This window comes from Acipenser ruthenus, chromosome 3, assembly GCF_902713425.1.
Source record: "Acipenser ruthenus chromosome 3, fAciRut3.2 maternal haplotype, whole genome shotgun sequence".
NCBI lineage: Eukaryota > Metazoa > Chordata > Actinopteri > Acipenseriformes > Acipenseridae > Acipenser > Acipenser ruthenus.
In genome coordinates, this window is record NC_081191.1 from 100,667,342 (window position 1) to 100,682,149 (window position 14,808).

Here is a 14,808-nt window from a genome sequence, read left to right on the forward strand (position 1 = left end):
AATAACAGCATGGTTGCAAACATCAATGAGATGTGGTAAAACAAAAAATCGACAAAGTTACCTCAATAGACACGACTCGGTTTCTGTTTCTGGTCCTGCTGGTTTGGATTTCTTCAACCAAGAGGCTTTGCGTGGTGGATTCGTTGCTGATGTTCATCGCCTGGGCTGCCTGTTCTGGGTTGGGGCTGGTGTGGTTCTGCTGCAGGATAGCGGTGCTGCTCTCCTGGCTTTGCTGCACAGTGACAGGGGTGCTCTGCAGGCTCTGAACCACCATGGGTGAGGAGTGCAGGCGCAGGGTCGGCGTGGCTGGGGGGCTCTGGGAGTGGTGCAGCAGGGTGGCAGAGTGCTGGGACTGTTGTATGACCACTGGGGCACTCTGGACTCGGTGGATCACCATTGGAGAAGTTGGCATCACCTCGGACTTGGTGGAGGAGCTCTGGGGCTCTGGCAGAGCGCTTGGTGAGTTTGGCTGAGACAGTGTTTGAATGCGCACCCCCTGCTCCTGGGGTTGCATATTCACAGTGATCGGAGCTTCAGATTCAGTGAGACCCACAACATACTCTGTGATTGTGGTTTTTGTAACCTGTGCCGTTTCCGTGGCACATCTGTGTGATTTAAACCAAAACAAAAAACTTTTTTAGAACTGATGCATATCCTATAGCTGCTCGCTCACAAACCTCAGGCTTGCTTTGCATAAAAGCACTCACAGTAATTCTCTGGAAAGTAATTTCATTTTCTCTGTCCGCTGGTCATGCAGGAATGAATTTCCATGTCACTTAAAATCACCAGCTCTAGAGACAAGCCTGCCGCAAATTTATTTAACAATGATTGCTGCTGTAAATAATGTTTTCATCACAATGTACTCTGGCAAAATCAACCGAGAACCCGTTAACCGTATTGTGTTTGTGAGGCAACCGCGTGCAGCTGGTTATAACTCACTGCTGATGGCAGGATATCTACGCAAACTAGATGCTGCATCTCAGAAGCCTATTTCCTCTTCTATAAATGAATAAATCAATTCCTAAAATGTACTGAAAAATGATAGAATCTGCAAAGTGATAGGCTTTTGAAAGTATGCATAATAAAATAGCAGTCAAGACTGTCATTTTTATCATCAAATCACTCCAAGTGATAAAAAAAAAAAAAAGGAAACCAGAATTCTGGCTTATTTTGCCTGTATGTTAACCACAAAAATATAAATGTTGCCTTTGTCTTACATATATCAATTCACATCCATCCATCCACATAATGCAGGTAATGACTGTGCTTCTTCTACTGCACTCGTCTCTTTAAAACTGTAACTAAGGCATACCATCACTGAACTGCAGGCAGCTTTGAACTGTAGGTACAGGGCAGGTTACAGTTTGAGGTGGAGGGCTTCCCTCAGCTCTGCTGTTATTTTCCACATGTTACAACAGTTGAGACACTGTGAGTGGGTTACCTTCTCAAACCCGTGAGTGATTCAGTCAGGGTCTTCACTCTCTTCAGCAAGCTGTCGAGCTTATGAGGCTCCTCCTTCAGAAACCTCACTGCTTCTACTTCCACACGCAGCACGGCCCTCATCTTGTTCTGCAGCGTCGGAAACTCTCCTAGAATGGGTGGGAAAGCTGCTGAGTCAGCAAGGCTGGGCTATACTGGTTTCAATATACAAACCAGGGCGTGCGGATAAAAGCAAAGAGGAAAATTCACAGCTAGGAGTGGCGGATTTAGCAAGGAATGGTACCCCATTATCCACGAATCCACAAATTTATGTGTTTATCTGTAAACGGCCTACTGGAACTTCAGAAATCTGTTTCTAATACATACTGTATATACGTACATGATTCTTGGTAATATGCAATCAAACACAGACTAACCCTTTAATCCTGCCAGTGATTCCCCCACTTTCCTCAGGGAAACAGCCCCGTCTTCCACATCCTTCAGGGTGACGGCTCTGTGCACAGTGGCAGAGGTCGAGTCTCTGTGCAGCTCATCCACGTATCTCTCCAGATTGCTAGTTAAAATAAGAACCGCAATCAGCAACACAGCCTCACATACGTGACATGCAACAAACAGAATGCTGCTGGAGAAGAGATCAATAGAAACATGTGTGAGTGATACATCATCCATTCAATGGGTCACATTTAGCGGACTAGTTTATCTGAGTTTTTCAAACTCTTTACATACTGAAAATTGAGAAAAATGAAATGCAGTATAGTTAGGGCTTCCGTTTTTTGGTTTTTATGAATTTTATTTTTTGGTGCCTTTTTTGAGCTATTTTCGAGTTTTCTATAAATACAGGGATTTCACTTTTTATATACTAATTGAAATTATTGTTTTCAGTTACTTTCCAAAATTCTTGAGCATTTTTTTCTGTCACAATATGTATAGTAACTCTACAGTACCTGCACACTTCAATTGTACCTTTGCTGTCTACCGCAACAAAATCCTCATGGTCATGGGCACATTCTTCTGGGGGTTTTGTGTTTTGCAAATTGTGGTAAAATGTCAAAAACTGCTTATTCTGTTTTAAATGCCCTGAGGATGTAAATGCTATGTACAGTAATATAGCTTTAAATCTCGCGAGCAAACATGTTACAATCCTCCAATATAAATGTAGGATTTTAAGAACATAAGAAGAACATAAGAAAGTTTACAAACGAGAGGAGGCCATTCAGCCCATCTTGCTCGTTTGGTTGTTAGTAGCTTATTGATCCCAGAATCTCATCAAGCAGCTTCTTGAAGGATCCCAGGGTGTCAGCTTCAACAACATTACTGGGGAGTTGGTTCCAGACCCTCACAATTCTCTGTGTAAGAAAGTGCCTCCAATTTTCTGTTCTGAATGCCCCTTTACCTAATCTCCATTTGTGACCCCTGGTCCTTGTTTCTTTTTTCAGGTCAAAGAAGTCCCCTGGGTTGACATTGTCTATACCTTTTAGGATTTTGAATGTTTGAATCAGATCGCCGCTTAGTCTTCTTTGTTCAAGACTGAATAGATTCAATTCTTTAGCCTGTCTGCATACCTGGGATGCAGACAGACCCGGGATAATTCTGGTCGCTCTTCTTTGCACTCTTTCTACAGCAGCAATATCCTTTTTGTAACGAGGTGACCAGAACTGAACACAATATTCTAGATGAGATCTTACTAATGCATTGTAGAGTTTTAACATTACTTTCCTTGATTTAAATTCAACACTTCTCACAATATAGCCGAGCATCTTGTTAGCCTTTTTTACAGCTTCCCCACATTGTCTAGATGAAGACATTTCTGAGTCAACATAAACTCCTAGGTCTTTTTCATAGTTCCCTTCTTCAATTTCACTATCTCCCATATGATATTTATAATGCACATTTTTATTGCCTGCGTGCAGTACCTTACACTTTTCTCTATTAAATTTCATTTGCCATGTGTCTGCCCAATTCTGAATGCTGTCTAGATCATTTTAAATGACCTTTGCTAGTTCAACAGTGTTTGCCACTCCTCCTATTTTTGTGTCGTCTGCAAATTTAACGAGTTTGCTTACTATACCAGAATCTAAATCATTAATGTAGATTAGGAATAGCAGAGGACCTAATACTGATCCCTGTGGTACACCACTGGTTACCTCGCTCCATTCTGAGGTTTCTCCTCTAATGAGTACTTTCTGTTTTCTACCTGTTAACCACTCCCTAATCCATGTGCATGCATTTCCTTGAATCCCTACTGCGTTCAGTTTGAGAATTAATCTTTTATGCGGGACTTTGTCAAAAGCTTTCTGGAAATCTAAATAAACCATGTCGTATGCTTTGCAGTTATCCATTTTCAATGTTGCATCCTCAAAAAAGTCAAGTAGGTTAGTTAGACACGATCTCCCTTTCCTAAAACCATGCTGACTGTCTCCCAGGATATTGTTACCATATCGGTAATTTTCCATTTTGGATCTTATTATAGTTTCCATAAGTTTGCATATAATAGAAGTCAGGCTTATTGGTCTGTAGTTACCTGGTTCGGTTTTGTCTCCCTTTTTGTGGATCGGTATTACGTTTGCTATTTTCCACTCTGTCGGTACAACCCCTGTGTCAAGAGACTGTTGCATGATCTTGGTTAGCGGTTTGTAAATAACTTCTTTCATTTCTTTGAGTACTATTGGGAGGATCTCATCTGGCCCAGGGGATTTGTTTATTTTAAGAGCTCCTAGTCCCTTTAACACTTTTGCTGTCTCTCAGTAGTTGGGATGGGTTTAAAGTATTCAATGCACCAATCAATGCTACATACAAGCCAGGATCCAACTGCACTGGGAGTTTTTTTTTTGTTTTCTTCACGAGGAAAAGGTTAAAGTCAACATGAACTGAGAAACCATTTCCAGTGTTTTCCTGGTGTTTAATGGATATGCACGATTTCATTTTTTTGTATCGGGGGTGTTTTATTGTTTAATCGGTTAAAACCAAAAATCAGAAGCCCCAATTATTAGGGGTGCAACAATTAATCGATGCATCGATTATTGATCATCTGTCCTTAAATTTCCAGAGCTTCAATTGCATATTAGTGAATCGATGCATCAAATTAGAACCCAGTTTGAAGTCTCCTGTTGCCGGCTTGCATTAAAACCTTGAGTGTGTGAGAGTGCGCTTCTTTTAGTGCTAGTATGGTAGATTAGTGCGTTGCTAGGATACACATTTTAGGCCTCTACATTCGCACTGACAAGCCAAATCAGAAGTAGGCCTATATTGTATTCACATTTTCTTGATTTAAAAATTAAGGCAGATAGAAATGACTTCTGTTAAAATATACAGTAGTATTTTTTTATTATTATTACAATGTTAATGGGACATCTGATACGGACGCACGCATATTCTTTTCAGTTGTTAAAAAGTCCTTTGTATTTCTTTTTTTTATAATCGGAAGTATTCTAATTTGAAAATAAGTTGTGCCTGTTTGTTTAACTATTATGCACAACAGTGTTTTTAGTTATAGTTATTTTCTGTTAAAAACAAATGCTTGTTCTTTATTTTGAAAAATAAAATGTCAATGCATTGATTAACGTTAATAAATGTCTATACGATAATTGAATATGAAATTAGGGTGTCGATTGCACTACTAGTAAGCATCGTTTAAGGCAGGGTTTCTCAAACTCGGTCCTGGGGACCCCCTGTGGTTGCTGGTTTTCATTCCAGCCGAGCTCTCACTTACTTAACTATACTCTTAAACAGTTGTAGTTCAAGTTACTTTTCAAATGTTACAGCTAACTTGAAATATGCAACTGTTCAAGAGCTGACAACAAGTAAAAAGGTCTAATTAAGCAAATGATCAGTTCAATTAAGGGTCTTGTTAAGTAACTGAGAACTCGATTGGAATGAAAACCAGCAGCCACAGGGGGTCCCCAGGACCAAGTTTGAGAAGTCCTGGTTTAAGGTATCATAAGCAGCAATACTTGAAGATTGCAGGTGTTTTATTTCAATATGTAAATGTTATAATACTTACTAATGCATCTAATGTACAACATTATTTAATTAGCTTTCAATTACCAGATCTATGAGTAACAGATTCCTGCACAATACCTAAGCATGGCTCTTAGAATGTGTACTGCATGCTATTCCACAGAAAAGCCTCAAGAGGGCAGTATGTGTTCATTTGGCGTAAATTAAGAGATGATGTGGCTGGTTAGGTTACTCCAATACCAGTAATCCTGCAAAAATGTATGTTAAACATGTGTCTTTTTTCATCAAAAGTGTAAACAATCCTTTAAAATGATTTAATTGTAAATACAGTGGTCAGTGGTATATTGCTGTAACATGTGCTGTCATGCCTGCTTCAGTGAATCAACATTAGCATGCATTGTTTTCATACAAGACATGCCAGCACAGCTAATAAAGCCTGGGAGTCTAATAGAAGAAGGCAACACAATCCAGGATACCTGCTGGTCTCTTTTGGTTTTGTTTTGTTTCCTTCTAAACTGTTGATTTAAAAAAAAAAAACAGCAATATATGTCCGCAATCACCAGGAACTGAGGTTGTTGTAAAGTAGCATCAATTATCTATTTTACGTGAGAATGACTCAAAAAACAAAGAGGGAGACTGAGGAGGCAGGTGTTCAAGAGGACACAGAATGCTCACTGAAACCAAACACCCCAAAACAAAGCACAAGCGGAAAGACAGCCGATTTGACCCTTTAGTGTGATCATGCCTTTCCACTAATATGCACCCCTAGCTGTTATAACAGATACACGGAGGGAAGGGGTACACGGTTATTTCCTTAGCACTGGTCTGCTGGTGGGAGGTGATATTGCCTTGGTAATACCATTTTGTAAAGTGCTTTGCTCAGTACGGTGAAGTGTCTTAGTCTACAGCAGTGGTTCTCCACCTGTGGTACGTGTACCAGTACTGGTACGTGACAGGTTTGCAACTGGTACACACCGGCAGCTGTTCTTTATGATGATATGATTCCTCAACCACAACACCACTCCCTCAATCGCACCATTGGAATGTATCACTCTGTTTGTACCACTGAATCACAGAGAGATGAGAAATTAAGATGAGAGGTATTTGTTGTGAACGTTTCAAAGTTACTGATGGGGAACAAAAGCAGCCACTCATGTGTTGTTGATTGTGGTGAACAACTCCTAATTAGATGATGCAGTCAGATTTTCAGTGAGCAAACCGGTTTGTAATGGAATGGGGTAGGTCTCTGTTTTACAACAGCCGTTTAAGGTTGCACATAGTTACTGGTACACCTGGTGGTCTCTGCTGGAAACACTGGTACTGGAGATGAAAAGGTTGAAAACCACTGGTCTACAGGGTCAAAAATCAAAACATAAACAAATGTTGATAGCTGTCTATGCTGAGTTTGCACAAGGCACTACATGGGGCTTATCTGGAAGCTAAACCCAGTCCCTGAGAAATTCAAAACACAAGGACATTTTGATGAAAGAATGAAAACAGGTTGTACTTTTTCAGAGATGACAGTGAGCCAAGTTTTCACTAAAAAGTACACATTAAGCTAGTAAGAAATAGCTGCCAAATATGACACACTTCAGGACATTTATTCTAATTGTTAATAAATGCCTACATGGTGCACTTTGGTTGGAATACAGACAAACATTTTGTGTTAAATAAAACCCAAAACATTTCAGCTTTGAGCTAGAGATTAGATTCCAGCTTCAAAACTAGTCCTGGCACTGCATTCTTCTGTGTTTCTGGATCATTGGTGCCAACACTGATAACACAGAGGTTAGTCTTATCTGTCAAAATGTATTGTTGCATATTTCAGTAGTGTATCAGAAACACACTCTCCCTCTGGAAATACACAAATCCCATTTGTTATTCTTTTCAACAAGCCTGGCCAAATGTGAAACCAGAGGACAAAAGTTTTGCCGATGGCTTCTGTCGGTGTATTGGGAATTGATGACTGATGTTTGAGTGCGTCTATTTTTTTCGTATTTATGTCTTCAATATTTGGAAATTGAACTGCAGTTATCTGTACTTTTACTTCTAGGTTCTACTTTCCAGGGCTCAGGAATAATCAACCCCTAGCATGGTCAAACCTTTTTTTTTCTTTTCCAAAGAACTTGGTACCCATTTAAAATCATCCAAGCCTTGGTTGCACAATAGTCTCTGCATATAGGAACACCTCCTAAGAGAACACTTCGCTTAAGGGAACAACCCTGTGGTGAAACTGATTTTTCCCATTGTAAATGCTCTGGCCAAAGGAACAGGAACTTCGCTTCAAAGAACACATTCTTGGCACTGATAGCGATTCGTTCACAGCGTATACAGTACTGTTTTGTAAAAAAGCGACTTGTCATCACGAAAGTGTCTTCAGGGACACTGATTGGTTTATTAAATCTCATCAGAAACGCCATCATATCATTGAATTGTTTTGTACTCTGATTTCCACGAGTGCACCTCATCGCTACAAAATGACATGCAAACAAACTGCAAATGCGCTGCTGTTTCTCTTGCTACACAAAGTTGGAAATTGTTCGAGCTCTTGAAAAAAACCTGAATCAGACACAAGTCGCCAAGTAATTTGGTGTTTCCTGTTCTGCTGAGTTGCTTCACCATTCTGTTAAATAACGTGCATGCCTTGTAAATTGCTTCTGCATTTTGTAACATGTGTAGGGGTGCTGTGATAATTTAGTTTATTAACGTTAAGTTAACCCTAAGTAGCTTTTTTTTGCCTTTCCAGAGGTGATTCATTTATCCACTTAATTACATACATAACAATTTTGTGAAATGAGCGAAAAATCAGGTTTCTAAATGGTAGGGCGGCGGTATTAGGATCCACTGCTGTTTTTATTAATAGACAGGTGTAAGTCCCACCTGTCTGAGGAATCTCTGTGTATATACATTTCCCATGTTAAATCATGTGCATCTGCAAAAAACACTTTTAGACAGTGTTGCCTATAAACATAATGTAGTACAGTGCACTCCATTTATAAGAATCACATCCATCCTGGATGATTTGATTCTTATAAGCGGTTGATTCTTAAAAGCGGACCAATATGATTACTGTGGTGAAGTGCTGCACAATCAGTATGCTAGTTTGAGAATGAAAGCTTTGTTCCCTGCAGTGTAATGGGTTGACCACTAGATGTCATGAGTTCCCGCAAGTATGCGCAGGGACCACAAAAAGTATTGTTTAGTTAGTGCTCCAACTGAAAGCAAGGTTTATTTTGTTTGTTTTATTAGCGGTTGTTACACTAAGAAAAATAAAACCAGCACCGGTTTTAAAACTATATATCAAGACTCCAGCCTGATCATTTACACTGCCCTCGGCCACGTCACATTACAATTAGAAAAAGCGCCTCCGCGCGTCAGCAGTTTAATACAGTATACAAATGTCAATGGTGCTCAATCACTGAGGACAATGCATCAAAACAAGTCCTCGTGGGTAAGTAACTTGTTATGATCACGATTATGTTTACTCAAACCTGCAGAATCCTATTTTACTCTAGTATACTTGAGAAGCAATCGTCTCATGAGGGTGCCTAGTTTAACTGCTCTGCGGTGTTACGTGTAATGGCCTTTGAATTAAAATGACATTACAGTACAGTATTTTACTGTCAGGACTACCACTGCAATTAAGCATCTGTGACTTACTTATATTCTGTTGTGATGCAAATCTCAGTTTTTCATTAAGCGGAGATGCAAAGCTCTGCATCTGCTCCTCCGCAATCCCACTCCCTCTACATGAATAATGACACTTCCTCAATATCACACAGTAACACTGCTGTACTCGGTATGTATTCAATGAATGTGTATTCACTTTATTGAAACACATTTTCACTAACAGAGAACACAAAAAAACATACCTGCACAATGTAGTGGTGTGGTAATGTTTGATTACAAACAATGCAGTGTTTCCTGTATCACTGCACGATCCACGCGGAGTACCTGCCTAATCACACGAGATGTGATCAAATTCAAATTCAAAAACAGCTTTTATTGGCTGTACACGTCATTGCACTTGATCAAGTACTGTATTACATGTAGTCAGTTTGCCCAGAAATTATTAGTGGATTGCTTGATTCTTACAAGCAGAGTATTTTACATTGGTTGGTATAGGAATGATTTGGTCCCACGGTTTTGATCACTATATGCAGTTGATTCTTATATCAGTGATTCTTATAAACAGACTGCACTGTATTTTGTATTGTTTTGTTTCACAGAATGTAAACATTATAGAAAGAGAAAGATTAGACAGGGAAAAAAAATTAAAAAGCCAAGAGAAGGAAATAGACAATGATTTGCGTGGAGTGTTCTTACCACAGCTGTGTGACGATCTTCTCCTCCTCCCCCAGATATCTCTGCCTCTCCTCCTCCACCACCACTCTCTGTCTCTGCACAGGGTCTTCCAGTCTCTTTACCACCTCCAGCACCTTGCCATTGATCTCTGACTCTGCTCTCTTTAGCATCACCCGCAGCGTCTCCTGATTCTGCAGCTGTCAATCACGCAAACACAGGCCTGATTCAGACGACAGGCCAGAACACTGCCTCTCTGTCCAGGGCAAGGCCGGCCCCCCATCCTCCCCCCACCCCGCCCTGTCCCGCTCAAATGGCCTTCTGTTATTTTTATGTGATCTAGTTACTTGCTGTTATTTTCTTTTTTTCACAGAGAGAGGCACAGTTTAAACTCCATAAAGTACTTTCATAGATTAAAAACCAAACCAACAAACAAAACCTGACAGAAATGGCTTGACAGCATTAAGGTTATTTGTGCCTTAAGTGTCAAACCCATTCTGAGATTAAGAGTCTTGATAGAGGGAAAACAATGCTCGCACAGAATCGAATGATTCATTTATTTATTCTGCAACTCTAATTACAAGGAGTTGCAGGGCTTGTAACAGAATCATCCATACCTCACACCTTTCATGTTCCAATTTAGATTAAATGTGTCATTTTATTTGCTCTCTATCAAGTTTTAATATGAATATACACCCCTTTAAATGAATATTGGGGCTGATGAATAAACGCATAACAGGGTAGGGCCTTATACCTCACTTGGACCTGCTTCTTACTAAACTCTCTGGTGTCCCTGAATAGATAGTTATCAGCTTTTCAATGGCATTGTAAAGTTGATAACCTTTATTATCATTAATCTTGGACCCACATGCTGTAAAGTAGTGAAATGAGCAAACCCTACTGTACAAACCCTACCCAAAGTCATTTTGCACTCCTGGAAAAAAAAAAGAGACAATTTTGAGACTTTATGATTTTCTTCCAGCACCATTGTTATGTTATTCTTTTCAAGGGGAAGAGGTCTAACTCAAATCATAAAAATGTAAATTGACAATATTTTGAAAAGATCTGGAGTTTAATTAGCTAGCGGTTACAAGCTGCTAAAGGCACTTGTGCTAAAGCACAATTAATAAAACCTGGTCAAAAGCCATGAAATAAACATTCTTCAAAAGAAATGAATAGCTCTTAAAACTAAATTAGCCAGCTGGCAATCCATTGTTTTATTCACAGCTAAGAAAGTTAAATAGCTGCAAGCGATTTACAAATATAAAAACAATTTCATAAATATTACACACAAATGGAAAAGCAAAGATTCCCTGAAGGCATTCTGTCTAATTCAATTACCTTTCTTAATTAAGTCCTGGATCCAGTCCATTTTATGCATCCTCCTTATTTCATTTTGCAGCAGAGTATACATTTGCTAATATTAAATCTCCAAAGCAATTTTAATATCATTTTGCTGCTAACCTTCCAGCTACACAGTGCGTGCAATAAATCACTGGTGACAGTAAGGTTGTCTCAAATTTCTACTCATGTTCTCAATTTTCTTTAAAACATAATTTGTAATCCTTATGTACTACATTGTAATGTGACGGTTACGCTATTCAGAAAATTGATGGCACTGATTTTGATTTCCAGTTTATAGAAGCGTATGAAATATTTACTACAAATTTATAGAAATTACATTTTTCAGTCCTCGTTTGACAGACTTACTAGGAATGTAGCCTAAGACACATGGTAACTGCTGGCCTCAAGTAAAAGCTTCAATTAAATAATGGTGGGGCAAAGGTACCCAGCCTCCAGATGTTGTCAAATGTGAAAAGGTTGTGTTTAGGTTGACAGAACGTTTTTTTAGGTCATAAAAGGTCTGTCCTTGCATTCTATCAGTGAATTACGGTACAGAAGGCAAACTTTTAAAGACAACAACTTTGTAATAAAAACAAAAATCAAACCCACACAGCCCAAGAGGAAAAGAGAAAGCCTGGATGTGAATCTGAAAGAGAGACCTCTGATAGATGCCGCAAATAAAGAAGTTCTTGTGAGACGGTGGTACCTGCAGCTGCCTCATGTGATGAAGCTGGAGACGGAGGTCAGAGACGTTCTTTCTGAAATGCAGCAGACTCCCCTGAGCTGGTGCACAGCCCCCGGCAGGAGGGAGAGTGACTGCTGGGATACTGCAGACTGCTGCTGGAGGGACACAACGGCAACAGTGAGGAAAAGAAAATCCCTACAATTGTGTATTCATGTGCCTGTACATACAGCAGTGCTGGGGTTAAAAATTAGTTTCCTAATGGAACATTGCTTAACCCTGTCCAGTGTCTTGGTGCAGCACAACTTTGATTTATATATATATATATATATATATATATATATATATATATATATATATACACACATACACAGTGCAGAGAAAAAGTTTGTGAACCCCTTAGGATTTTCACATATTTCAAACCTAAAATGTTGTTAGATCTTAATCCTAATAATAGATAAAGATAACCTGATTAAACAAATGACACAAAACAGGATACTTTTTCAACATTTATTTATCCAACATTCAATATTCATGTGTGAAAAAGTATGTGAACCTTTAGATTCAGTAACTGGTGGCACCCCCTTGAGCAGCAATGACTTCAACTAAGCGTTTCCTATACCTGTTGGTCAGTCTCTCACATCGGTTTTGAGGAATTTTGGCCCATTCCTCCTTACAGAACTGCTTCAACTCGGTGACATTTGAGGGCTGGCTTCCTTGCATGGACAGCTCGCTTCAGTTCCTGCCACAACATTTCGATGGGGTTTAGGTCTGGACTTTGACTAGGCCATTCTAAATCGCAGAATTTCTTCTTCTGCAGCCATTCTTTTGTAGATCTGCTTGTATGTTTAGGATCATTGTCTTGTTGCATGACCCACTTTCGGTTTAGCTTCAGCTCACGGACAGATGGCCTGACATTCTCCTCTAGAATCTTCTGATACAATGCAGAATTCATGGTTGTGTCAATGATGACAAGCCGTCCAGGTCCTGAGGCAGCAAAGCAGCCCCAAACCATCACACTCCCACCACCATGCTTGACGGTTGGGATGAGGTTCTTCTGTTCGAACGCAGTGTTTGGTTTTCGCCAAACATAACGTTTCTCATTGAGGCCAAAAAGTTCTGCCTTTGACTCGTCTGTCCAGAGAACATTGTTCCAGAAGTCTTGTGGATCATCTATGTGCTCTTTGGCGAACTTCAGATGGGCAGCAATGTTCTTTTTAGAGAGCAGTGGTTTCCTCCTGGCTATCCTTCCATGAACACCATTTTTGTTCAGTCTTTTTCTGATAGTTGAGTCATGAACACTCACATTTGCCAAGGCAAGTGGCCTGCAGATCCTTGGATGTTACTCTGGGGTTCTTTGTGACCCTTGGTGATTTTCTGGTTTGTTCTTCAAGAGATTTTGGTAGGATGACCGCTCCTGGGTAGAGTGACTGTGGTCTTGAACTTTCTCCATTTGTATTTCTTTTGATCGTGGCATGACATGTTTTCACACACCTGTACGGTGAAGACCAAACTCACAAAGTTTCTGATCTTTATATAGGGTGGGGCCTCCCAAACTCACCCCTGAAGATCTGCCTAATTATTTAAACACCTGATTCTAATTATCCCCTTAACCCTTTGCGGTCCATTTATTCAGCGCATCTCAGACGCGTCAGGTCCAATTTATTTCCACACGCACAGTTTATTTTAGACGCACTGTTTAAAAGTATTTTTTTCACAGTAAAACAGGTTTAAAAAGGCACTGCATATCAACAGGACAGTACTGCATCTCCAGCCCCGCCCCACCCCTTATTTGCTGTATTTTTCACATACCTCTACATAGTAGTGCATACCGATTAAATCATCTCCTGATCACTTGTTTTATCACCAAACTCCTCAATAATGCGATCCAAGTCATTATTTTATTACTATAACATCTAAAAAAACTCTGCAAATGTCTGTGATATTCTCTGAGCGCTGGATGCAGAAGCAGCTACCTTGTTTGTTTATGTCCGTGTTATCTATGTGGTGTCGGGGCTATCTGTATTCATGAGATACGCCCCTTTTTTTCGGCTTCTCTCGGCTCTTTGAATGGTTTTCTCTGCTTTTTCCGGAGGAAAAACGACTAGACATAGGACTGCAAAGGGTTAATTGAGCTGATAAAACCAGAGGTTCACTTACTTATTCACATACCCTGAATCTTAATTACTCATTGTTTGTCTAATTCATACAACATTTTGTTTCAAAAGACATGGAATTAGTTAATATAAACCCTATTGGATATTTAAGAAAAAACTGATTTTGATTCAAGAAGGCTATCATGGTAAAACTATGGAATTTCCATAATTATCATTGGGGTTCACAAACTTTTTCTCGGCAGTATATATATATATATATATATATATATATATATATATATATATATATATATGGTTTCTTATGAGCCCAGGGACTCCCGATGTAAATTAGCTTATAGTTAAGTTTGGGTACAATACATCTTGTGACTTGTCATGAATGTTAGAAATTGTACATTGTCCCTATTAAATAAAACATCTGATGATGTCCTAGGAGTTTTCACTGCAGGGAATTTGTAACACAAACAGTTTTATCTTCACATGGTGGCAACGCAGTACAAGAGTTAAGCTACTTCTGTAACTTGCATGGCTGTTGAGTTGTGAGTTGTACTGTTAGTTATGCTCACATTAACATGGGATTCTTTTCTGCTTGTAACTTGCACAGCTCTGCTGCTGTGTTCTAAACTGGGTGGGACATGAATCTCAATGGGCTGCTCGTACACTAGTGTGCAAATGTATTCCAACACCCTGTTGCTTTAGTAGTTTATTGGACTCCATGCTGTTATTGGATGCCGAATGTGGCCATACTAAATATCATCACTAAAGACACTTTTAGACATAGCGGTAACACTTTATTAAGGTGCTGCTTATTAATGTTTTATAAATATATAACATATGCTTAATAACTATGTTGTAGAGTGTTAATACAGCATTATAGATGGTTTATAACCATGCAATAGCCATAGATGGAATTACGTTTAAACATCCCAAAGTACAACAGGTGGCTAAAAACTGTCCCCTTTATAAAAA

At 39.4% G+C, this 14,808-nt stretch overlaps 1 protein-coding gene across 15 annotated transcripts in view; it reads right to left on the reverse strand.

Annotated features, from left to right (window-relative positions):
- Positions 1-14,808, reverse strand: part of LOC117435469 (sickle tail protein homolog) — a 221,321-nt gene that overhangs the window by 16,854 nt on the left and 189,659 nt on the right. For 14 of the 15 annotated variants that reach the window (XM_059019803.1, XM_059019800.1, XM_059019801.1 and 11 more), the window contains 5 exons: positions 11,750-11,883; positions 9,724-9,899; positions 1,857-1,993; positions 1,442-1,589; positions 62-605 (listed from right to left, as the gene is read on the reverse strand). In XM_059019803.1, coding sequence (XP_058875786.1) covers positions 62-605; positions 1,442-1,589; positions 1,857-1,993; positions 9,724-9,899; positions 11,750-11,883 — 1,139 coding nt within the window. The remainder of the gene's footprint in view (positions 1-61; positions 606-1,441; positions 1,590-1,856; positions 1,994-9,723; positions 9,900-11,749; positions 11,884-14,808) is intronic. The other variant, XM_059019802.1, reaches the window with a different exon arrangement.